At 49.0% G+C, this 24,073-nt stretch overlaps 7 protein-coding genes across 7 annotated transcripts; 4 read left to right on the forward strand and 3 right to left on the reverse strand.

The window, feature by feature from the left end:
• Nucleotides 1-2,577: 2,577 nt before the first annotated feature.
• BDP81DRAFT_382875 (L-amino-acid oxidase) lies at nt 2,578-4,808 on the forward strand (the record flags this gene model as incomplete). The annotated part of the gene is made up of 2 exons (XM_060586920.1): nt 2,578-3,256; nt 3,309-4,808. Exons 1-2 carry the CDS (start codon nt 2,687-2,689, stop codon nt 4,806-4,808), a joined length of 2,070 nt encoding a protein of 689 aa, XP_060440431.1. The 5' UTR covers nt 2,578-2,686.
• Nucleotides 4,809-4,960: 152 nt separating this feature from the next.
• Nucleotides 4,961-8,008, reverse strand: BDP81DRAFT_109273 (kinase-like domain-containing protein). Its single transcript, XM_060581452.1, has 5 exons — nt 7,890-8,008; nt 6,797-7,768; nt 5,972-6,733; nt 5,236-5,896; nt 4,961-5,180 (listed from the first exon to the last, which is right to left on the reverse strand). Exons 1-5 carry the CDS (start codon nt 7,962-7,964, stop codon nt 5,113-5,115), a joined length of 2,538 nt encoding a protein of 845 aa, XP_060440432.1. The 5' UTR covers nt 7,965-8,008; the 3' UTR covers nt 4,961-5,112.
• Nucleotides 8,009-8,870: 862 nt separating this feature from the next.
• Nucleotides 8,871-9,783, forward strand: BDP81DRAFT_437615 (uncharacterized protein). The gene is made up of 3 exons (XM_060591242.1): nt 8,871-9,166; nt 9,257-9,313; nt 9,375-9,783. Exons 1-3 carry the CDS (start codon nt 9,029-9,031, stop codon nt 9,420-9,422), a joined length of 243 nt encoding a protein of 80 aa, XP_060440433.1. The 5' UTR covers nt 8,871-9,028; the 3' UTR covers nt 9,423-9,783.
• Nucleotides 9,784-10,030: 247 nt separating this feature from the next.
• On the forward strand, nt 10,031-12,410 carry BDP81DRAFT_109309 (kinase-like domain-containing protein). The gene is made up of 3 exons (XM_060581453.1): nt 10,031-11,027; nt 11,086-11,838; nt 11,897-12,410. The coding sequence occupies exons 1-3, from the start codon at nt 10,173-10,175 to the stop codon at nt 12,236-12,238; spliced, it is 1,950 nt and encodes a 649-aa protein (XP_060440434.1). The 5' UTR covers nt 10,031-10,172; the 3' UTR covers nt 12,239-12,410.
• A 1,273-nt stretch (nt 12,411-13,683) lies between these two features.
• Nucleotides 13,684-15,816, forward strand: BDP81DRAFT_109316 (uncharacterized protein). The gene is made up of 7 exons (XM_060581454.1): nt 13,684-13,816; nt 13,869-13,931; nt 13,990-14,030; nt 14,086-14,465; nt 14,519-15,147; nt 15,222-15,332; nt 15,402-15,816. Exons 1-7 carry the CDS (start codon nt 13,709-13,711, stop codon nt 15,597-15,599), a joined length of 1,530 nt encoding a protein of 509 aa, XP_060440435.1. The 5' UTR covers nt 13,684-13,708; the 3' UTR covers nt 15,600-15,816.
• A 374-nt stretch (nt 15,817-16,190) lies between these two features.
• Nucleotides 16,191-18,094, reverse strand: BDP81DRAFT_398526 (uncharacterized protein; the record flags this gene model as incomplete). The annotated part of the gene is made up of 7 exons (XM_060588473.1): nt 16,191-16,208; nt 16,266-16,455; nt 16,514-16,557; nt 16,648-16,776; nt 16,838-17,235; nt 17,788-17,860; nt 17,948-18,094. 7 exons carry the CDS (start codon nt 18,092-18,094, stop codon nt 16,191-16,193), a joined length of 999 nt encoding a protein of 332 aa, XP_060440436.1.
• A 4,666-nt stretch (nt 18,095-22,760) lies between these two features.
• BDP81DRAFT_453623 (uncharacterized protein) lies at nt 22,761-23,802 on the reverse strand (the record flags this gene model as incomplete). Its single annotated transcript, XM_060592851.1, has 3 exons — nt 22,761-23,144; nt 23,195-23,322; nt 23,550-23,802. 3 exons carry the CDS (start codon nt 23,800-23,802, stop codon nt 22,761-22,763), a joined length of 765 nt encoding a protein of 254 aa, XP_060440437.1.
• Between the last annotated feature and the right edge of the window lie 271 nt (nt 23,803-24,073).

Raw genomic sequence — 24,073 nt, forward strand, 5'->3', positions numbered from 1 at the left:
GTAAAGTCTAACGACTTCATCATACCAATACGCTAAAAAGGCGACAGTCATCAAGGTAAGGCTTCAAGAAGTTTGCGCTGCACTGAGGCTAGATTGACGTGAGAGATGGAGGGTGAGTGGTGGAGGGTGAGTGGTGGTGAAGGCGAGCTATCGCCGTCTGAATACATCTAGCCTCCACCTAAAGACATATTTGCCGAAGTGATAAAGAGAGGAGAGCAGAAACTTTTCAAGGATGTATTACGGCTACATTAAGAGCCTCTGACGACAGGAATAAAAGGCGGAAAGCTAGCAGCCATACATACCAAGTGGCAATTCTTGAGGTCGTGGCGCATGCTAGTGGCTGCTTCATGGGGTTCCTTTCTGAGTAATGACTCTGAACTTATTTCTATTCCTGATTTACTGAATTGATGAGCGACTTTTTGACCATCCTTAATATTGATGTTTTCCAAGTTGCATGTATGATCGCGTTGCCGACCCCGCTTCTAGATGACGGCAACTTCTGCTCTCTCCATAACCCTTACTGGCACAAGACTGGTAAAGTAAGGAAGGTATGCGAATAGCGACAGAGTTAACTCCAGTGCCTCGAGAACACTGAGTCTTTCATTCTGGGATGGAGGGGTCTCTTTGTGGACTAGATCAGGACCTGTAGAATAGGCTTCAAGCTTTACTCCCGAGCTTTCTCCGCTCGGAGGTTTCACAAGGATACAAGCCCGTGTTGAATGTACGAATGACTCTACAAGCTTTCTGGTAGTGAGGCTGTCTAATACGAATAGTTTAGATGTGTAAAATAACTCGGGGGTTTCGGTCTCGCTTCATAGATGGTGACACTTCAAAGTTCAATTTTGTCTTCAACACTACCTTCTGCTAGATAAGTGTGACTTATAATGTTGGCCTTGATGATAGACTGCAACTGCTACTAATTTAAGAGTTGTCGATAAAGGGGCTTGAACCTCACACAGAAGATATCATGTAATGTTAACGTTTGTGCCCCTACTTAGTAACTACTTTACAGAAAGATCTCATCTATAGATATGAAGGTAAAGTAGGATCTGATTAGTAATTTAGTCAATGAGACTATGTTACTAAAGTTGTGACGGATATTGACTTCCTGAGTATTGACAAGACGTTCCCCTGACTATGATACCCGATTTCATCTCTTGTATCTATAGCGAGGTAAAGGACGTGAAAGAATTAGTATACTAGCTTCGCAGCACGAAAAGCAATCGATAGTCATATGTCAGCAATGCAACTCATACCGTTGCCAACAAAACCGTACCCAAGGAAGTCTAAAGAAGCTACAGAGACTAAGTATGATAAATGCGACTGGAGTGAGATCACCATCGCATGTGAGAATATCCTATCTCAACAAAAACATCTTTCAAAGAAGAGGAGAAACACCATTCTCGCCTGTTCAAAGTCGGTGCCGTGAAAAGCATCCCCATGCCATCCGGGCCGGTATGAGAGAACGGACCGTGCCGGTGTCAAGATACATGCAGTCTCTCGCGGGGAATTTTCGCATGATAATGCCTTCCTTAGCATCCGGCCGGCAATTGCTGACATGGAGATAAGTTATCTCTAGCCAAGAGATCCGACCTTGTTGACCCCGATTTTGCTGTCTTGGCGATGGCAATGAGAATTGACACATTTAACCGGCGACCCACACTTTCACCGCTCTTGCAGTCATGGCATCGGCATTAGTAATTCCTCGGCCGAAGTTGCCTACGTGAGTATCAGAAACAGTCGCCTCTAGTGAGCAATTTCAGCATCAAATGAACAACAGTCTGAGGAGAGTCCGCAACTCCGTACGGATAGAGTCCTAGACATTGGCAGCTAGCAACGACTCAGGTTCCAGGTGCTCTACCATTTGACTTGCCTGATGGGGTTTCGGGCCTCCGGATATCCACCACGGGGACCCCATTTTCTGGAGTTGCACCGCACCCCATAACCTAACGCCCCTCAAGCGAATGCTTCTCTACATTACCCAACTTCCTTTTCCCATCGTTTTCTCTCGCTTGTCATTACCGCCACGCAGGTCTGGTGCCATTCCTATGCAGCCCAAGCTGCGAGAACAAGGTCGAGATTCATCCAAGATAAGGCGTCAGAGCACTCAAGAGCCGATGGTCGGTTCTCGCAACTCGCAAGCGAGCTAGGGTTCCCCACGGTTCCGATGCCGGGATAGTAAACAAGGCCGGGCTCATGCAACGTCCCTCCCGCCAAGACACCAACGATATGAACTCCAAAGAAGCGAGAACTCTAACCCCCCGTCATGACCTATGCGCGATTAGAAATTTTCAAGTGCTCTGTGGTCGCTTGCGCCGTCTTCGGGCATGCTTCCCACGTTGTTGCAATGATTGCGGAGTCGGGACCTGATAGTCGGTAACCGGTTCTGCGCAACATGACACGAAAACTCGACTAAACGCAACCTCCGCACCCCGAAACCTCTGAGATGGGACTAATGGTAATCTAATTAGATGATGCCCAGCTTTTAGAGATCTGCTAAGCCTCCAATATGTCCATCCGGGTGCTTATCAAAACCTCACTTAGTTGAGCCTCATGCATTGTCAAGGGTAGCGAGCAATTGTCAGACAGTCATATAAAGGTCAGAGACAATCGAGGGGATCAACATTGAGCCCCCTAGACTTCTCACCCTCTGTCACTTTTGCCCTCAAAGTCTGTCATAGTCAACATGGCTGCCCGTTGGTCGACCCTCCTCACTGCTGCAGCCAGTCTTTGCCAGACGGCTGTTGCGGAACCCGTCTTTCGTGAGACGGTCTCTTTCCAGGGTCCGTTCGAAGTCGAGAGAAATGGAGTCCGTAACATCAATATCGAGTATAATGGCCCCCTCGATGGAGAGCTGTCCATTGTCTACGGTGGTTGCGGGATGAGAAGTCCCTTCGAAGCTCACCACAAAATCGGAAGGACACACATCGGATCCCACCCTGCTGCGAAGCGCCATCTGGAGTGGACGGATCAAAGACCGACCAAGTTTGTATGGATGGTGCCGGAAGATGTTTCCTCAGGTTGCTTGCAAGCTTTCGTTGACAGCCAGCTCGTTGGCCGCTCTTCAGAACATTCTGTCAAGAGTCGCAAAATGAGGAAACGTGCAACTTTCGCCGAGGCCACCGACCCAATGGGACCTTGGTTCGATGGCGTCGAGTACCTGAAGCAGAAGCAACCTGACGATGTGTTTGTTGCATCAGTCAAGAACAAGACGTTTGGTATTCTGGGCGCTGGCATTTCTGGTCTGCACACTGGTGTAAGTTTCCAAGACCACTCCGTCTATGATGAAAAACTGACAAGAGCCGTAGTTGCTGCTCGACTCAGTTGGAATCCACAACTGGAAGATCCTAGAGTCTTCAGAGAGAGTTGGAGGACGTATTCGTACCACCTACCTTAACGGATCAACTCCAGACGAGCACCAGCACCACGAGTTGGGACCTATGCGGTTCCCGCACAGCATTTACGATGCCGAAACCAACGAGACTTACCCCATCAACGATCAAAAGATGATTTACCAGCTGGCGGATGTTCTCAACGAGATCAACGCTGACGCGGATCCTGCCCTGCAAGTCAAGTTCATCCCCTGGATCCAGGTTTCTGACAATGCGCCTGTTGCCACCAAGGAGCGTCGCCCTGATGGCACTGTTCCGGGTCGCAAGGAGATCACTGCTGATCCCTCTCTCATGACCAACACAACCTATTCCAACGCTACCGCAGCCAAGGAAGCCATCCAGGCTCTTGACGACTTTAAGGCTTTGACTCCTGAGAGACGGAAGGTCTACGCTACCAATGTCTTCAAGGCTCATAAGGAGGCTGTTGAGACTGGCATGTTTGACTTTTCCGAGGTTGAGTACCTGCTTCACGTTATGCACACCGACCTCAACGTGACTGATGAAGTCACTCCCTCTCAAGTCGTGTGGCCCATGTGGGAGTTTGAGACTGTCTACTTCCTGGCCAACGAGTGGCGCACGGTTGATGGCGGTATCAGCCGCCTTCCCGCTGCCTTTGAGAACATCATCAAAGACCGCATCACCTACAAGACCAAGGTCTTCAGCGTCAAGTACAACGAGGACTCCAACAACCTCAATGTCACCTGGCGTGAGACTGGAGGCAATCCCTGGTCGAAGAACACCACCACCGAACAGTTCGACTACGTGTTTAACAGCGTTCCGTTCAACGTGCTCAAGTATTGGGAGCTGCCGCCTCACTCTAGCTTGATGCGCCGCGCCATTGAGCGCACAGTCTTCCTGGGTGCCGTCAAGGTTGCCATGCAGTACAAGACTCGCTTCTGGGAGCACCTCGAGCACCCCATCATCGGCGGATGCGGACGCACCGACATCTACGGCATCGGCCAGATTTGTTACCCATCCTACAACATCAACGGAACCGGCCCAGGTGTTATGCTCACGAGTTATGCACCCGACGCTGATGCAGTTGTCGTTTGCTCCATGCCTGTCGAGGAGCACATCGCCTACATCCAGCGCGCCATGGTTGAGATCCACGGACCCGTTGCCGATGAGATGTGGACGGGCAATTACGAGCGTCACTGCTGGGAGCAGGATGAGCACCATGCAGGAGCCTTTGCTGTCCCTATTGTCCCTCAGCAGCAGCTTTACTTGCCTGCTTTCTGGCAGACTGAGTTCAACACTGTCTTCATTGGCGAACACACCAGTTTCACCCATTCTTGGGTTTTCAGTGCCCTTGAGAGTTCTACGCGTGGTACTGTTCAAATGTTGTTGGACCTTGGTCTGGTTGATGAAGCCAAGCAGATTACCAGGACGTGGATGGCAAGGTGGATCAGTATTTAATGTGGCTAAAGCAACTCCATCGTGCACTCTCAATCAACGAATAGTAAAACATTTCCCATGTTGATTACTGGTGTTGAATGCCGCTATGCCACTTTTGACTCCATCGTTGTATTTGATTCAACCAGGTCAGTGCTAAGGTTGTGAATCCTTGTCCCTATAAAAGTCATCGGACCTGATGTGCGAAGTGCCAAACCCAGACAAAGACACTGGACATCATTCGCGCCTCAGCCCTGAATGGAGATCTAGCTGTCTCGCGAAAATCTAGTGTCTTCTGAAGACGCAAAGCAACATTGAAATACGTCCTTCAACCCACACCAATGTCCATCACTGTAGACAGACAGAAAAGAGCTAGGTCTCTTGTACTCAATGCTTCTGCGATCGCTCATTTGGTCACTATGTCTGCCATTTGTCGAGAGGTGGGACTGACCGTTCCGTGTACGGGGATCTGCAGTCATTTCATGGGGCTTGAAAGGCCCATCATGACTTCTCAAACGAGTGCTACTCTCACTAGCCTCTCTTGAAGGCTGGGCCCCTGATATTGTTGCATGAGAATCTTCGCCCAAGCAGGAGCATGGCTTCGTGATTGATGCAATGAGTGGCGTTCGCTCAGTTGGCTGGCCCTGCAGCTCCATACGAGGACTACTGCTTTGCGACTGATGACTTTCCTGACCCATCTTCTGTGGAGTGTGTGGGGGGCTATCCCTGGAGAGGACAGCTGCAATATTGTTCATCTCTCCATGTGATGCACAGTTGAGTGACCCACGATCGCTTTTGGGACCCCAAGTCTCGTCACAGAAGGATCCTGGTACTGGAGAATATGCTCGTGCATTGTAGACAGCCTTTTTCTGACTAGACTGGTGATTCGTGCTTGACGTGGGACGAGAGCTTGTCGTTGCACAACCTTGGCCCATCAGATACTCAGACGGTTCGGGTTTGCACTTATCCTCCAGTTCCTTAAGTTGCTTGGCGATCTTGGCGCAACTTTCTCGATCCTTGGGTATAGGCTGCAGAAGATCCTTGACAATGAGGTCCAGGAAGTCTCTGAAGTAGCCACCACAGTAGGGTTGTTTTCTTAAGTGGTTTATCCACTACGCGTTGTGTGGAAGAGCGCAGTCAGCGGACTGCGAAAATCTTCAGCCTTCATTCATGTGATTTTGACTTACTTTGTTGACTGATGGTTTCAGTACTGGCTCTTTCTCTCCATTATTTTCAATATTGCTGTGAATGAAGAACTTATCCTCCTTGAAACCTGCTGGTGCACCTGTGTCATCTGCCGTTCGACAACCCACAAAATCCCTAATTCCATGGGGTCCCTTCAAGTACCAGGTGATGAACTCGAGGAATACACAGCCAAAAGTCCATATGTCGTACGACCTGGAGATAGTAGTAGGTTCTTGAAGATTAAGTTCTGGTGCTCTGTGAGTCGGACTATAGCCTATCGCAGGAGCGTTCGACCGCGTGTTTATCCCGTGAAAGCGCGTATAGCCAAAGTCGCTAATTACCATTATTCCGTATGGATTTGAGCTGTGATCGAAAATTAGGATGTTCTCGGGCTTGATATCTCCATGGATTCCAAACTCTTCTGCAAAATCTGAAGGGCTCCTGTGGATCTTCTTGAGACCTTCGACGAGGCCTCGGCATTGCGTGGAAATCCAGTGTACAAACTCCGGCGACCTTTCTGGGCGATTTTGCTCCCAGTAGTCTTTCAGGTTGCTTCTGGCCCATGGGAACAGCATATTCCAACTGTCTCCTTTTCTCCAAGTTGCGAGAAGCTTGATGACGTGGTCATGACTTGATAGGCCAACCGTCTTTGCCCAAGCGCGCACCTCTTCGCGAAAATTCTTCTCGCGGCTGAACTTCTTCTTATTATCAGATCCAGCAAGTAATTCCTTGACGGCAAAGAATGGGTTTCCACTGGCAACACCCTACAGAGATTTAAGTTCGTGGCTGGGTCTTTTACAAGCTTGCTGGAGACATGGAAGTCCTACCTTGTGCATTGCGTGATGGTGCATATGAATCTGTACTCGCCGCACGTGACTGTTCGATGTCACAACAGATGACGTATTTGAAGATTCTGCGATGAAGGGCAGAACTGTGTCGGGCTCCAACTCGTAATGAGGTATCCCTCTGTCCTTGTCGCTGAGACCAATTGCAAAATAGGGGGATCGCATTGTTCTTTGGTATCTCTCGAATGCACCCCATTCTCCGAGGGACCATTGGCTGCCGAATGTTCGTTTCTTGAGATCATCATCGAAGCCTTTTGGGAACAATTGTCCATCTGGACTAGGTTGATTTGGATCTGGCACAAATGGCAAGTTGTCGTCCGAGAGATCGAGTTCAATGAATTGCCGAATTTCTCCTACCTTTTCTAAAAGCGTGAGAATTGCGAATACGCTTCTGGATCCCACCTTGGCGTTATTCTCTGGACCACTTGGAGGACACACAGCTTCTGCACATCTCCTCAAATCTGCTTCGCGAAGCTCCGAGTTTTCGGGAATTGATTCCTTTAATGCTTGGAAGACGGATTCTTTGGTGACAATCCTGAAAAGATGATTGACTGGCAACCACTGTGATCCTTGAGGTCTCCCAGCAAAGTATTCGAGTGACCCGTACACATCCCGTCCCAGCGATTTAACAATTGAGATTTTCTTCGTCGTCGCTTCTTTGTATTGCAAGTGAGAACCTATTAGGCTAAGGTCCGACTCAGCTGCTGCGACTGAATCATGGTTCTGACGAATTGAGGAAGTGTTCTGGTCGAATGCCATCTCAGCAGCTGCATAGCCCCGGTCATTTAGGGTACAAATGCTGATGTCGTCGTCATCTGATTGATGTCGTCGGGATTCAAGGGGCGTTTGGGGCCTTGGAGATAGACTTTGCCCATCCCGTCCCAAGGTTGTCACAGCGTTGGCGAGGGGCGAGGGGGTATTTTCATTCCATAGAGAAAGCATGAAGCGGGGGCGCTATAGTTCATGAGTTAGAACACTTCGCAAGTTCAAGTCAGGAATCAAAGACCAAGGGAACTTCTTAGTTCAGACACGCAAAGGTCCGAAATGGAACGACCCTAAGACGGCTGTGACTTACCTCGGCAGCTGTGTCTATACCAGGCTCTGACTCTCCAAGGCTAATGTTGTCATCTTCTTCTAGCATGTCGCTCATATCTTTCTTTCAAAAGCTTGCAAGTGAGTTGAGTGCAGTTCAATCTTAAAGAATGTCATAACCAGTGAGCGAAATGGCTACTAGTTCTCAAAAGCACATATTGATGCGTCTCCTGACCTCTGTCGAACCACGAATGAGTGCGAAGGTGCTCATATACTATTCGTTGAAGTGAGAATTAGAGAAAAGCTCTCTCACGGTTCCTCTCCTCATATCAGGCTGGGATAGGCCACCAGGCTGGAGTAAGCCGCTTTGGCTTGGCTCTGATGAAGGCAGTCTACATAGCCTCAGATGTACCAGGCCAGAATGCTCCCAGACTCCGGCGCTCCGCTCTACTAAGCATTACGATGGCACTGCCTCCTGGACCACCCTTCTCGTCTGTTATCGATCCAGCTGAGCGTCAATTACACCGAAGCCTGCCTCACGTTTCATACAGGATGACAGGAAGAAACACGAAAACGGGGCATGATATCGACCAACAGCCTGGCCCCCACGGAGGCGCATCAGCTCGTACCCCCTTCCTCGTCAAGCGCATGCAATGACCCATATACGCTACGTAACACCAACCGGTCTATTAGTGACACTAAGCCCTTTAGGAGCCTGATTATCGGTCGTTGTGTCTCAAATCAGCCTCGGTTGGGCAAGATCAGAAGTAGAACAAGTCCCAAGGATGTGTGGCGTGCAGAGGAATGGTGGGTGGTGGCAAGGGCAATTATGGTTGACTGAAGTCCACTCTCAGCCTACTTCTCAATGTTCTTACTTCACTTCCGCTGTGCCGTGTGTTGGCGGAAAGCTCAATTGCGATGGTCGCGAGAATAGGGCCTCCCAAATCTAAGATCATACTACCTTAAGTACTTTATGTATAAGAAGGAAACCAACGTTTCCGTCTCCCTGATCAGTCTAGATGCCTCAACCTGCTGCCTACCATTTCTATCAAGAACTAAGTCATATCATATCTATCTAAACCTTCCCTAAACTATTCGATCATTCTACGCATTGTTCTTCCAACACCTACCTTTGTGTGGAGCTAGAGGTCAGCCGACACATCGCCAGCAATCATCATCAAAATGGCGATACTCTCAACCTCTAACTCTTCAAATTGTAGCGGTGAATGGCAATATATCCATTGCAAGATCGTCAAAAGCCCGCAAGGGCTGTCGAGCCTTCTCACGAGGCTTTACGGGCCGGGGAAGTTCTCGGTTGAAGTACGTCCTTAGCTCGCGAAATTTTCAATATGCAGCCTATCCCCTAAATCAGGATAGCTTTACTGAACGTATGACTAATGTGACTTGAAGACAAGGCAAAATGTATACTGCATCAAAGCAGTGGATTCATTAGTCCCCCTGGATCTTGTAAGTGGAAATCTTGACCCTTCCCACCGATGTCACGTGTACTAAGAATGAATGGGAAAAGGCTCGTCCTGAAGTGAGGGATTCATTAAACGGAAAGTTTTGCCCGTAGATTATCTCGGTCATGGTATTTTTGCTGAGCATCGAGATACCACTTTACAACATGACTTACGAAGAAGCGACGCACGGTTTCCTGGTCGTGTGTGAGAGAGCCTAAATTTCCCAATTCCATAGCTATGACAGTAACAGAATTTCCAACAGATGCAATCTCACGGTTCATATTCCTTGATCGGGATGGAGGATATGTGGCACAGTAGTAGCAGCTGATCGCGACGGGAAAGGGTCAAGTACCTAGGCTAAGACAAGTATCTCGCTAGAAGATAAATCATGTTGCCCTGATTGCTCGCCTGATCAAGGCGATACCTGTGCATGCATGAGTGTGCCTAGAAAGACTCACTAACAACCGCTGTGCGAACCAACAACAGACAAGTGTGGCTGAATGGCCAGGCGGCATGGAGAAGGCGGCCAGAGCCTGCTTCACGGATATTGATACTTCTTGCGAGGCGAGATCAAATTCGTACTGGTTGTTGTCATTTGCCTGCATCTATCAAGGCAATTTTGTTATCGAGAGCTGTAAAATAAGCCGCATGGAAGAGGGTGTAGTCAAGCCCTTGACTGTGCCTGGGATATCTCGCGGCGAAGTTCTTATGGGCGCACGAACTTGATGTCATTTGCGGTCGCTCCCACCCTAGGTAGTTAATGGAGAGCAACCTCAAAACTTCCGCAATCCTTTTCCCCATCTCATCACTTCACAAATCGCGGATTCTCTTGAGGAGATAGCATACAATATCTTTTGTTCGACATGGCCAACCAAGATAGTATCGTTGGCGGAGTTACGCCATCTATCCAGATCAACGATGGCCCGCAGTACGGAGTTGACGATCTGCGTGCGACCGACGAAATCTCAGCCGTTACATCCTGGATCACTCCTGTGCTGCCACATTTAGAGAGTAACAACACAGACATTGACGATGCCCAGGAACATGTTGAAACAAGGCTTTGGGACAATGCCATCAGATCTCCCTTCGCCTTGAATAGTGACCCTGTGTTCTGGCCATCGAAACTTATCGAGCACTTGTTCGACAGAGAAGCAGTGCTCAGCCTTGTTGTGCACCTCTTCAGGCGAAATGCACTCCCTGCAGCGTACAATGCGGGGTCTGTTGACAGCATCTATCAAGAGTGGACCGATAAGATTTTCGGAATCGATGGTCGCCCAACGAGGTATCGTCTCGTCTTCGCCATCTTAGTTCTCATGCAAAAGGCCTCCTGCATACAGAGCTTCGTCAGTGAGAGTTTAGACGACAGTTGCCTGCCCCTTCAACTCGATCAGATCAAACAATACCAGGGACAGAGGTCTAGGCAATCAAACCGCCCGTTTGGAAGATGGAGCCCCCTTCTCGTGGATAACTTCTACAATCTGCAGTGCCGGTTGTTTGTCCAGTTCATTGCAAAATCTCCACACAAGGGAGAGGTCGCTCATTACAACTTCGATGCGGCCCACGTACTTCCATGGGTCATGATTTCCCAGCCGCTTTCGATCACCACACCGACTGGGGCCGACGGATCCACCTCAATGAGCTTGAGTGGTGGGTTTGGAGAAGTGAAGCAAATCGTCATTCATGGCTGGCAGCATAACTTCCACCGGAGTCTCCGTGAGGTAAGATTCATCAAAATCAGTTCTTTGCACCACTGTTCATTCAAGCTAAATGATCAAGATCTCCGCCGCTCCAGGGTGTTTTGCTCTCAAAAAACTGTACATCCCGAATAAACAAGAGTTCGACCAAGAGGTCGAGCACCTGAAGCGCTTTGGTGGGAGGCACCCCCACATCGTCACGCTCCTCGCCACATTCACGCGCCACACCAGCGGTGGTATTGAGTACCTTCTCCTATTCCCATGGGCCGAATGTGATCTACTGGAGTTCTGGAGACGAAATACATCCATCAAAAGAGACCACCAACTCTATCTCTGGACAGTAAGCCAGATCTGTGGCATTGCCGATGCACTAAGCTACATTCACGACCCAAATGACTTGGACCACCTGGATGCCAATGGTAATCGTCTCTACGGGAGACATGGGGACATCAAGCCTGAGAACGTCTTGTGGTTCAAATCCCAAGGCACTGGAAATCTTGTGCTCTCGGATCTTGGGCTCACACGGACACACAGACAAGAGAGTCGCTCCAATCGACCGGGCGCAGAAATACCTGTCTCTCCTAATTATAGACCCCCTGAGTGTGATATTGAAGGGAGGGAAGGTCGCATATCTAGATCTTTCGACATTTGGACTCTTGGATGTCTTATTCTCGAGTTCATGGTGTGGTTTCTTGACGGCTGGGAAGGATACGAGAGCTTCAAGCAAAGGCGCTTATCACCATACATCAACAGCCACGATACGCCCATCTACTTCGAAATTGTTCGGATTTCTGATGAGAACTTCGCTTTTAATATCAAACAAAGCGTTACAGATGTTTGTACTCAACTTCATGTTCGCGGGCAGGTGACGTTGCTGATATTGAATGATGTAGGAATTCGACCGACTACGGAGACACAAGCGGTGCTCACAGTTCATCGGTGACTTGCTGGATCTGGTCCAAACCAGGATGTTGATTGTTCAATCAACGGAGCAGAAACGAATTGCAGCATCGGACTTGTGTCGAGAATTGGGGGCTTTGCGCGACAACTGCTCTCGGAGGAGATATTATTGCGTGCCGCCGGTTTCATCAATGGCGGCTATCGAGGGTCATGTGCCCGTCGAGGCTCGTCTCAATAAAGTGGCGAAAAGACACATCGCGGCTATCAATGTCAGTCATTTTGATGCGATAATCATGGACTACAAGGGTCCAACACGATCAGCTGCTGCTAGGTAAAGTGTAAAGTAGACACTTGGAAGTGGGGGGGAGTCACGAATGATGGGAACTTGGAAGCGCCACGTAGAAATTATGACCTCTATTATTGCATGTTCTAAACGATTGAATTGTCTTTCCATACTCTTTGCTCAATGACGAGACGCGGTATTGCATTAAGAGAGTATCATTGATTCGTGCTTTTAAGCATAGTGATCTGCCTGGATTGCCCTCAAAACTGTCTCGCGCTCAACCTGTGTGTGCATGTGAAGATTAGCTGCTGAATTGTGGATAGAAAGATGTCACAAACTGACCGGTTTCAACTTCCTTGGGATGGTACAGAAAAATCTCCCACGCTCGGACTGTGTTAACATAGCCTTTTGTCAGCTCGTATAACTCTATAAACAACTTGCAACTTGCGGCTGGTTGAGTTTCTCACCGATATCTGAAACTTTTGGCGTGGAAAAATGAGTCGCAGGTGCTGAGCGATGACCGCTTCATCGGTGTACCTGCCCTGAAAGACCTCAGTCGCCATCGTCGCTACACTTAGTGGAACTGTGCAAGTTTGTTGTAATTTTCTGTTGGGCCTGTTCTCCGGGATCTTTGGATACAAGGTGATTTAGGGATCAATTGATGCGATGGATATATTTTATTCGGGGGCAAAAGTACAAACATGTGCACTTACTCCTGTGGTCATCGAGGAGCCTCGTACAAAGCCCAAGGCATAGTTTGCCTTGGAAGCGCGATTACGCGTTACAAAAACCTGCCGCAGAGTGACCACGTCCGCAGACGCACCCTTCGCCGCAGCAAGAACGGGGTATGAAAGGCCTCTTCAAGATCTTCTCACACACCGAAGGACTTCCTATGCGTTATCTATGATACAAAGGTGAGTGAAAAGGTAGAGTTCCCTCGTTATGACATCGATTTGTAGTCAGACGAATCCATGTGTTCGCCGTAGGTCGCGACGTCTTTGCGTGTGGGCTGATCTCATGACCACCAAAGGGCTTGTGCAGGTGGACGGGATCACAAGTCTTCGAGCCACTTTCTTGAGACACAGACGCTGAAGTCTTCCCCTGCGACTGAAATCTTTGGGAGAGCCAATCTAGACCAATGCCAAAAAGCCCTGGCGAACCACAGCTCAGGTCACATATCATTTGCGACAGTCTCACCGACAAAACGGCTGCAGTCATGAAAAAGCAAGGCGAGCATCAAGAGCTCATTAGACTGCCTGATTCGGCAAACAAAAAACTTGTGCTACATGGCAGCAGAAAATTCGTGGCGCTGCTGCAGGAATGCGGTGTGGGTGGCCTTCGTGCATTGCAGTGCCCCCTTGGCAGGCGTGGCAAGGTGCCTGACAAATCATTCCACAGGCAAGACTGCACAGCCTGAGTGATAAGCTGCAAATATGGCGCGAAGTCTCGCTCCTCCCGAGTCTGTGAACAGCTGAGTATTGGATGCGGCCTGAAGCTTCCGCACCTCTCATTAATTTTGGCCATGGACTGGGTATCGGACGATGGTAGTTTGAACGAAGCCGACCTCCAGAACGTTTTTCGATATGAAGCACGGGAGACGAGGGTGGTCAAGATCCTAACCAATCAATGCGTTCGTGTACATCCCTATTCGAAGAAAGGATGGAAGCTTATCTTTAGGATAGGGTACAGATCTCTGCATACGGTCGATTAAGACCTCAGGAGAGTGGCAATCATGGCTCGAGAATGTAAGCTTTCACCTTGTCATCTACAGGTCGATAGCCTATAATTGATGACTGATTCCAGGACACTCCATCACTTTACAAAGATTCGGGTCTTGTAGTCATGTATGAAGATTCTCCTCTTCCCAAAACAACTAAACTAACAATGTTGTCTCCAAAGAATCGCCAGAAAGCCATACGATACTGCAACAAAGCATTGCGGAGGAGGGAACTCTCCTATTGTCCACCCTTCGGGATCGACACCTGAATCATTTAATGAGAAATTTGCATCGCTCAGCACCTTTAGCAATGGGACATGGTCAAGTAACACTACCGCGGATATCGAGTCCCAGCCCGACACGCCAGAGGCCCCGAAAGGAGGAAAGAGGGAGGTGCGCCAACTGCCTTTTGATCGGAGCACATTCAGGGACATTTGCGATAGATTCTTCATACACTCCTCGATAGCGCGAGTTATAAACCGGGCAGACGTTCCTGTATTTTCTAGATCCTTTATTACCATGAAGCAAGGGGGTCCGGATGCAGCTGGCCAAACTGCCATAGGTATGCGCCCTACCTGTAACCAAGCAGCTGCGTTATTAAATTGTCGAGTACAGTATATCATTGCAGATCATCTAATACATGGGCGGACGACTTAGCCTTGACAGCCACTCACTTTCCCCGGAGCAACTTGACCTTTGCGGTACTGTTTGGATGCAATGCTGAGGTCGAACGCAACGTAATCAACCGATTAAGTCGAGCGACGGACCACGCATCTTTCCCTTTACTTCTACCAGGAATATTCGCAGAGCTGGAAAGAGACCGGATGGCGAAGGCCGTCACAGAAACGGTTGATGCCATCGAAGGAGCGATCTTCGAGCTTGGCACCGGAAATCCGGTCGAAGGCGAGGAGCTTGTAGAAGAGGATAAGATTGATATGAGACATTCTCGGAGGTCTGCATGGCTGAACACAACGTTTCTTCGGAACAGCTTAAGAGCATGGAAGGGTCAGCTTCGAAAGATGGCAGACCATGTCGCTGAATTGTCCAGTCTTCATAAGGGGCAGCTGATTGATGGAGTTTACGGGCAGCCCAAGTGCGAGGAACTGGATGAAAAGAATAAGTTGGCGCTGGAGAGAACTGGATTAATGATTCAAGATCGACTTCGTGTCCTCATGGAAGACTTCGACGACAGGATTCAAGAGTGTACGATGAGTGTTGAAGGAATGACGATTGCCACGCAATGGGTGAGTTGAACTCTCGCATTTGGTCGAAAGGCTATTTCCTGGTCTATTTCGAAGTCAACTGACTCTTCTCTCAGGCTCAAGGTGACACGAATGTGGACATTGCAACAGCTACTGGCCGCGATTCGAGACAAATGCGTTCGATTGCTTTGGTGACCATGGTATTTCTCCCTGGGACATTCTTCGCAGTACGTCAAATTGTATCTCTCGATACAGTGCTTCCACTTCTATTATGGATCCAAGCTGATGTAGACCAGACGCTATTTTCCATGACGTTTTTCAACTGGTCCCCGGGTGATAACGAGACGTCCGTGGTATCGAGTTATATCTGGATCTACTTTCTTGTGACCGGGGTCTTCACAGTCTCAACACTTCTACTCTGGTGGTACTTCCTTTCATCTCGAAGGAAGAAGTACAGGAGTTGCAGTTTCGGCACATCTCTTTGGACACTTTGAATCAGTAGATTTTGAATGGTTCCACGGTCTTTGTCAGTGAAAAGAGCGTGATCATCGAGACTACCAGAAAATTGCTCCGTGTATCAGACTTAATAAGAGAGCACTTCTCGTAGTCTGGAGTGAGAGCTGCTTGATTATCATTTCATGTATGGTGTTTAGTGGCTTAGAGCATCAACAAATGGAAAGTTACCACAAACATTCAAGAGCTTACCAGAGCAGGTTTGATCTGTTCCTTGCTTCGGACTAAGTGCTTTCAAGCTCAGTAGAGATAGTACTTAGTTATGAGCTGCGAAGAAACCAGTGGGTGGTAAGGTTCTGTGTTTACAGCAGCCCATGAGAACCTACTTTTAGTCCTCTTAAGGTAGGTAAGGTAAGAAAGAGTGATTTCTAAAGCCGCGAAACTTCGCTTCGCCCAAGAACTGGCCAAAGCATCAATAATTTCAAGTACGTGCTTAAATATATAAGTTCAGGAAAGCATTCGTTAATAGGGGGTATCACTCGGCATACGCCAAATTGATTAACAGTATGTGCACTGACAGTTCGCTGAACAGCCTGGCAGCACCAACGCATCTATCTGTCCACGAATCTTGTTCACACCATCTCAGTGACCTTCACACCAATGTCCACAGTTGTTCTTCAAGACTCTCCCCCCAGACTGCCTCTTACAGCAAGCTGTCGGCGCTTCTTGTCACCAAGGTGTCCTCCCTTCAAGACAAGCTCTCCTGCCTTGTCTCTAATCTCGAAGTCATCTGACGCTATCCAGTCTTGCTTAGAGGTCTTCTTCTTGATAATGTCGCGGCCAACCTGGTTCTGTATATCTCTGCGGCCGTTCAGAAGATCGTTGCTCAATTTTCGCCTACGTTTAGTAAGTTGGAGTTGCATCGGTGTCTAGATAACACTTCAAGGTAACTTACGCCTCGTTCCTTCGACGGTGCACCGGCATACTTGCAGAACCAGTCTGCACGTGTAAGTGAGTGAATGATCATCTTACAGTCCTGAAAACTATTAGAGGAGCTTGAACTTCAGCGAAGAATAATTTCCTACGTACCCGAAGATTATCACAGATTGACTGCCATCTGTCTGAGAACGCGTCGAAGTGTTCCCACGTCGAAACTGTCCTTGATCCAGACCAAAGAGGGCGCATGGTGAAACCTTGCTGTTGGTCCATTGCACAGCGCTGATTCAATGTCAGTCAGGGAAAGGGAGGAGGGTTCCACATGTGGGTGGCTGTAACGTACCAGGAGTCTCCAGCACAGCAGCTCGACTTCAACACCAGAAATACGGTGATGAATCACTGCCTCCAGAAGGTCTACAGGAGTATTCTGGTCGTTTACAAGAGTCCAATCGGTCTTGCTCATACCCTTGGGTCTCTCTGGGCGATCTGGACCCGCATCCTCTTCACCGAGGCCTCTGCGACGCTTCCTAGGCTTTTCTGCTACGTCTGGCGAAGAACGTTCCTGTTGAGTGTGTTCAATCTTCCCAAGGCGCTCGCGAGCTTTTCTCAGCTCAAAGAAATTGCTCAAGTCTGTTATGCTCTCAAACAGCTTTTGCACATAGGCTTGTTGAAGCTCCGAAGGAGTCGGCCAAGAAGCGTCGTCTTGAGGAGCTTTGCCAGTTGCACGCTTCACATGGCGCTCTTAGGCATTGTCCATCTCTTTCAACTGCTCCATGTCATGAATCACGCCCTTGTATTGAAAGGCTGGATCAACAAGCAATTCTTCCTTCAACAAGGGGTGTTCATGCTCCATGGAGGCCGACGACTGCGATCCGGCTCTTGTCCCACTAGCCGACACGATGTCGATGGGCGTCCATATTGCAGAAGAAGAGCCAGCGGAATACTGTTTTTCCTGTTCATTGACATACTGAGATACAGGATCCGGTTGTATATTCGATGTTGCTGGCCAGCCGTGGATCGATGCACGCATCTTCGGTGCCTCAATGGCTTCGTCTGCTTTGATAGGAGAGGATGCTGCCACACTTGATATCCAGTTGTGAAATCGTTCAACAAGACCCCAGATATCCGCACGATCAGGGCGATTGTAGAGAAGGGTGTGGTAGAACCCAATGTCTGGGAAGACGCGGAAGTGGTCGTGGTACCGTTAGGGAATGACGTCGTCTACGAAGGTTAGGCTTAATCAGTCTTTGATCCATACAGACATTCCGTCAGGTACGACCAAGGCTAACATACTAAGGAGGACGTCAAATATCCACTTCTTGTCGGCAGAAGGCACTGCAAGATCGTCGATGACATCGAGATCGGCCTGGAATGGTGAGTATTCGTCAGTCGTTGGGGACACTGAAGAAAGAAATTTGGCCATCATATTTTCTTCGTCAGGCCAATGAAATACGTCCGGCGCATTTCCATTGGCGGCGATGTCGAAGTCTGGCGATTCGAGGTTGAACATGTCGAGGGTTGGCGCGTCGAGGGCTGTCATATCAAGATTTGACACATCGAAGTTGAACAAGTCGAAATCGTTCATGTCAAGGTTTACCATGACGGCTAGAGGATATGAGAGGAGGGGAGCGTAAGTCGAGAGACTGAACGGGGTAGGTCCTCGAGAGGGTAACGAACAGTATGAGATCGCGCGGGTCGATTTGCGCGAAAGCCTGCGTCAAGAGAGGTGCGGAAGAGATGGAGAAAAAATAATCTATCGCAGAAAGAGCCTCTATTCAAGGGCCGGCAGAAGAAGGAGACCGCTCAAGGGCGGCTTCAAGTGAATCGCTGGGAATAGCTTCACCTTCGTCTGGTCCTCCACTAGGGCCCGGCGGTTGTGGGCCTAGCCTCACTTCGCCTTGGCCCAAGCTCTATCAGGTGGTCGGATACAGCAAACAAACTCCTTGAAGGATATAAGATGGAGAAAGGTGAAGCTCAACTACTCCCAAATTGGGAATTAGACAAGTTCGCCCCACCCGCGCCGGCGATGTCAGAGGGGATGAACGGAAGCTGAAGTTACTTATGTGCATCCTTGACGCTCAGATTCTGACGGTGGGAGCTATTCTGCTTAGCTGGTCACCAGAAGTACACTCCACGAGAGGCCGGCTGGTTAGGGGAAGGGGCACGCTTCGTCCCTCAGATCTGGTGGATCGCCCGTTGCCATCTTGTGGGCAGTAAGCTCGAGGAGCAAAGTGAGAGGGTGATGGTGAGAGGAGCAGCTCGAGAGCGCCATGGCTCAGACTAAGAAGACATCACTACATTGTGACTGGCGGCTTGTTGTCGTACCAGCTTGACAGGTAGGGGCATTGGAGACGTCAGGGAGGCTTCATATTATATATACACTTCTTCGTCAGTAAGTGGCTATTGGTATCTTACGTCTACTAAGTATGAGTGCGCATTCCATGTGCTTCCTGTAGGTACTTAGCCTATGCTCAATGAAAACAGACTCTTTACATTGTAGATTGGTTTGTAACAACCGAAAATGCACAATCGCTGCTGTCCACAAACAACCGTCTTTCTGTAACTTCCCGCAAGCGCATCAGCCAAGCAAAGCTCATCGCTTCAAGTCTTCACCAGATTCCAGACTTGAGGAGAGTCCCAGCACATAGCAGGAAATCGTATGTTGCAACGAAATGTCACTCTGCAGAATCAACCGTGAAGTAGACCCAGGAAAAGACACCAGACAGGAGCAGGCTCTGGGCTTGACCAGTCGACACAGAACATCGAAGATCACTCGGGCATCATATGATCTGGCCAGTACATGTCGTGTTATAGGCTGATGGAATGACTAAGGTACCTAGTATTCTTCGCATGGAATCTCTCTCACCTGAATCGAGCTAATCAAGGCTTCGAGCCTCTCGGTAAAATCGCGAAACATTCATACATGTACTGAGCACTTTACTCCAGGTGAAGGACTGAGCTCTTCGAGTGATAGAAGCGGTTCCGTATATCTTGCGTATGATTCCCTGAGGAATCATCTCGTTGTTTCCGCGTAAGATATCCGACACAACCAAGCAAGACGTAATGGGTGAGAAAAGCTGAGAGAAGTCGGGCAGTTGGCGGGAGATGTTAGCAATCACTTCAATAGGTAGCTCGCCGAGGGAAGGGGTTTGAGCAAAGCTTTCCACGGCCATACTATTTACTGAAGCAATTGAGTTGTTGGCAAGATCTTTCCTGCCGCGCTGCTTCGGTCAGACACAAGCTTTGGCAGTACGATACAGACTTGTATTGTATTGGGATCTAGCTGTGGTACAAGAGAAGAGGTGCTAGGCCAAACGCAATTCTTCGCGCGGCTCTCAGCTTGCCACGCGACAGTCAACGCGTAGAAGTCGCGTGGGGCAACGCGAAGAAGATACGCAGTAGAGTTTTGTCTATCCTGATAAAAGCCTCAGTCACTCACAGTGTGGGCCAACGTGAAAGACTGTTGCCTCGGAACAGAGTTTCAAACCTGTGTAACTTCACTCCTCTTCATACATGTGTTCTCGAAGCAAAAAGGGCCGTTCCATGTCCACACAATGAAAAAACGCTGGAACGACCGGACCCGTGGGAGCTTCCCCATGCAGAAACAACCCCTTGCAGTGGTGCCGATGTTCGGTTGATGCCGACAAGTTGTGAATCAGCGGTCTTTGGTGCTCGACACTGTGGAGCAGGTTATGCCATGTGTAAAAGCAGTGCTCTTGGTGGAAGCGTAGGTCCGTATAGAGAATCCTTCTCTCGCCAGCCATAAGCACTTGTTCAGATACTGGTTTGATGAGGTTCTTGTCGAATGCCCATGGGCTCATGTTGTATGCGTTGTATGTGCTGACGAGGTCGCCGTTGTAGCACTGGGACGGAACCCAGCCATAGGCCATGACGTCAAAAATGCAGCCTTTTTTCTTTGCTTCGGGGACCGTAGAACCACAGGTGTGTTTTGGAACAGCGTGTTGAGAGGATTCGACGCTCAACAAAGAGTATTCGTGGCTGAAAGCACCGAGTGCGAACAGAAGAAGGATGCTCAAAGCGACCCAGCAAAGAAATCTTGAAAGGTGGCATCGACGTCGGTCTACTGGAGAGTCAAGTTGGTGTCCACTGTGTTCCTTCCCAAGAGGGAGGCCGGCCTCCGGGTCGTCTTGGAAGTTCGTCATGAGGAATCTCCAAAACTGATGAGTGATGCGTTGACAATTCTCGTAGTCTACAGAAAAGATCTTTGATACTCCCGAGAGTCAGTGTCTTTAGATTCTTTGAGAGTTGGGTAGTAGAATTAGAAGCGAGAGAACAGGTGGAAAGACTTCGGACAAGAGGTTTAGGTCCCGAAGCAGGCACAGGGAGGTTGAGATCGGGGCAATCTACCACCTTCCTGTTCCGCGTTGCCGACTCTCTTTCCGCAATTCTCCAAGATATCAACTATCAAGTATCATATTTGTCTCGAACCTCAATGCCGTTAAACTGTTCCTGCCGTGTGTTTAACCACCTTCCCGGCAGCAAACAAACAAGGGTTGCACTGATGAAAGATATCCGCGGCGTTGGCAGGTGCAATATCCTAACTAAGTGTAGCGAGCAATCTTTCCTGGTTGTTGCTAATTCTGGAGATGTTTTTCCGCATTCGAAGGGATCAAGAGCTTGGCAACCATTGATGGCAGTCCCAATATGCATGTTGGTTATTAACACAGCCGTTGGCTTCCTGCCCCCAATCTGGACAGGGCCACCCCTCCGGCCCCCTGAAGAAAACGCCCGCACAAATTACTTCAGTTGGAATGGCCGATCCGCCAACGAGCGGACATTTTCTTGCATACTTGGTAACCTTTGTCAATCTTTTGTTTGCTCTTCACCCGCTGGTGGGTAAAGCCGTTGGACGAACTTGTGGCCCCGGCTTGGATAAGGACGTGCCCTGAACATGGCCAAAATCCGACCCTACGCCATGTGACGGGATCCAACAACAAAGCCAACGCCATGTGGTTTGTTTCACAAACTGCAAACATCACATATATCACATTCGCGCTTATCGCTTCGAACCCCAAGTCCGACGACGATGGTCTTCAAGCTCCGAGCGGGAAGGCAAGATGAGATTCTTGCCGCTGTGATACGGGTGAAAGAAAGGTTTGTTCATGTTACTTCGCGATGGGGGCTGAAAACAGTCTTCGACTCTACTACTTAAGAGCATAAAAGAGGCATCGTTTACTCTCGCCGAGGGAAAGGTCCCAAGAATCCATCTTCATCATCCAAACCCCAAACTTCACCCCCAGTCATAAGCCTCAACTTTTCTCCCAGCCTCACAATGCTCTTCACCCGAGTCTTCCTCCCCATCGCTGCCATCGTGGCTTCTGTCCTCGCTGCTCCGGTTCAGCCCAAGGCAGACCTTGACCCCAGATTTATCTACGCGAGCCCGTCCATTGCTTCGTTCGGCGACGAGGGCCCCGTCGAAGAAGCTACGACCGACGCCTCGACTGACTGTGTTGAATGCTTCTAATTCATCAAACAAGGTAAGGCTTCTCTTCGACATCCTAATCATCAAGATTTCTTTGGCAAATAACTAACATCCAGTTCGTGTAAGGTAGTCGGAACTTGGCTGAAGATTGGGATGCGATGGGCCGTATCACCACGTCCGTGTAATGGCATGGAATGTTCAAGACTCCCCAGCAAATATGGGAAGGGTATCTATCAAAGGGTTAAAGGGAACAAATCACATCACCTTTGTTCCCGTAATACAAATGAATTCGATAATTGATGTAATCTGAGTTCAAAGCCCACCTTTTGAAGTCTCACAGAGTGCTTTTCGTTTGCGTGATTCCGAACGTGTTCATGTGTCCCGACATGATGGCGGTGTTATCTCTACCTTTTTGGTCCGACATGGTTGCCGGCCAAGGGTTTCTTGGATTTCTCTCTACATGTTCAGGGGCTTGACGTTTTCTCGTTACACAGAAGATGGGGGCAGTACTTGGAGGCTCACTGGTCTGGCTGGAAGACGCTGTTCGGATTCGCTACTGACCTATGAACCCATTGTCTTCGGGCGCAAATCCCAGAAAACTGGCGTTGTTTTGCCTCGGAATCAAGAAATTACTTAAGTTTACCACCTTAAACTCTTCCGTAGTGAAGACATCTGTTGCGGTTCTTGAGTTTTGAAGTTGAAAAATGTACAAGCGAGTGTTCTTCTGTTATCTGCCTATACGCAGACACTCTCTGACTTTTGTCAAGCGAACTCAAACGACGGGATACCCCAGTAGAATGGCCTCGCAGGAAATACTGCCTACTCAAGCCCCCTCAAACCAAAGCTCAATCTTCCCAGTCTCCCTATCAAGAGCACTCTGCGCCTTGTTCCAGTGCCCCTTGCCAGCCATAGCCATATTCACACGCTCCGCCTCGTTGAAATCATACCTGACAACGCCTTCCAAGTAATCCTTGTAGCCAGTCCAACTGTGTCGTTTCGCCCACCTCTGAAGGGCACCCAAGTCTCTGCACTTCTGGTGGTGGCTGTGTGAGTTGAACGAAACGTACTCGTCTGATCCCGAGAGTGAAATGTCGGCGTGGCACATTAGGTCGTTCCGGATGTGGTCTACACAGTGCATGGTGTGGATGTCGTTGCGCGGCCATTTCTCGAGTGGGATCTTTGATGTGAGTCTGTTTCTGATGCGGTACTGCTTTTGTTAGTATAACATGGTGGAATATCATGAACTTTGTGACGTACCAAGCAATGAAGTGCGTGAAAGACGTTGATTTGGTAGATTTTGGAAGCCGGTTCATTCGGGTGAGTGATCGTTGCTGGGAGGGCATTTTCCTTTGCCCACTCGCTGTGGACTGAGACTATGCCGTCCGCTGTTCAATTAAAGGTTAGTATTGATCCGGTCGTTGAGTCGTTTAGAGGATGGAGCTTGCTCTTTTGAAGTTCATGCCAGAATGCATCTGCCTCCTCTGGCGAATTATCAGCAGCATCTACAATGTCGTAGGGCTTTGTAGTGGAGTTATATCTCTCGAGAGAAAAGTCTTGAGAAGCAAGTGTAAGCTGATAAGTCTAAGGGATTCATCCATAAGAAGGTGCCTACAGTCCTGCTGGTCAATGCCTTTGGTTTCGGCCCCAGCACTGGTCTGGAAGGTATGGAAGGCAAGGAAACTCAGTCCCAAGATAGGAACTTGGCAGAGAATAAAGACTAAGAAAACCTTCAGATGTGAGAATTTGGAGGGCGAAGTCTCTCCCGTGATAGCCTTTTCGCAGCGGCTGCAGAGGGCGCCATGCTCCATGTCGTTCATCTCTACCGCCAGCAGTTTGGCACCCGTGCCAGACGAGTCTCGGTCCATTACGATGGTGCTCGATGGTAAGAGGGCACGGCGAAGTTCAACTGGTAGAGCAAGACAAATTTTTGAATATTCTCAGGCTGAAAATCCGCGCGAGATTATTGTGTGGTTGAAGCTCATACGTGTGAAGACGACTCAGGACGGGAGTGACGACATGAGTGAACTAAGTTGCTCCAGTTTAGAATGAATTGAATAATGGCTACTGCCTGCTATTGTATATGTGTGATCCTTCCCATTGTGTTGGTTGAGTTATTCGCAAACTCCATCCATCACT

Source organism: Colletotrichum phormii, assembly GCF_030913505.1.
Source record: "Colletotrichum phormii strain CBS 102054 chromosome Unknown BDP81scaffold_24, whole genome shotgun sequence".
Classification (NCBI taxonomy): domain Eukaryota; kingdom Fungi; phylum Ascomycota; class Sordariomycetes; order Glomerellales; family Glomerellaceae; genus Colletotrichum; species Colletotrichum phormii.

Bases quoted from the DNA above. Each gene is read 5' to 3' on its own strand.
- BDP81DRAFT_109273 (XM_060581452.1), bottom strand. From the start codon at position 7,964: ATGAGCGACATGCTAGAAGAAGATGACAACATTAGCCTTGGAGAGTCA. The intron at 7,769-7,889 runs GTAAGTCACAGC...CATGAACTATAG, and splicing joins GTATAGACACAGCTGCCGAG to CGCCCCCGCTTCATGCTTTC. The intron at 5,181-5,235 runs GTCAGTCCCACC...GAGCGATCGCAG, and splicing joins AGATCCCCGTACACGGAACG to AAGCATTGAGTACAAGAGAC.
- BDP81DRAFT_437615 (XM_060591242.1), top strand. From the start codon at position 9,029: ATGGCGATACTCTCAACCTCTAACTCTTCAAATTGTAGCGGTGAATGG. The intron at 9,167-9,256 runs GTACGTCCTTAG...TGTGACTTGAAG, and splicing joins CGGGGAAGTTCTCGGTTGAA to ACAAGGCAAAATGTATACTG. The intron at 9,314-9,374 runs GTAAGTGGAAAT...GAATGGGAAAAG, and splicing joins CATTAGTCCCCCTGGATCTT to GCTCGTCCTGAAGTGAGGGA.
- BDP81DRAFT_109309 (XM_060581453.1), top strand. From the start codon at position 10,173: ATGGCCAACCAAGATAGTATCGTTGGCGGAGTTACGCCATCTATCCAG. The intron at 11,028-11,085 runs GTAAGATTCATC...TAAATGATCAAG, and splicing joins TCCACCGGAGTCTCCGTGAG to ATCTCCGCCGCTCCAGGGTG. The intron at 11,839-11,896 runs GTTTGTACTCAA...TGAATGATGTAG, and splicing joins TCAAACAAAGCGTTACAGAT to GAATTCGACCGACTACGGAG.
- BDP81DRAFT_109316 (XM_060581454.1), top strand. From the start codon at position 13,709: ATGGACTGGGTATCGGACGATGGTAGTTTGAACGAAGCCGACCTCCAG. The intron at 13,817-13,868 runs GTTCGTGTACAT...TCTTTAGGATAG, and splicing joins AGATCCTAACCAATCAATGC to GGTACAGATCTCTGCATACG. The intron at 15,148-15,221 runs GTGAGTTGAACT...CTCTTCTCTCAG, and splicing joins TGACGATTGCCACGCAATGG to GCTCAAGGTGACACGAATGT.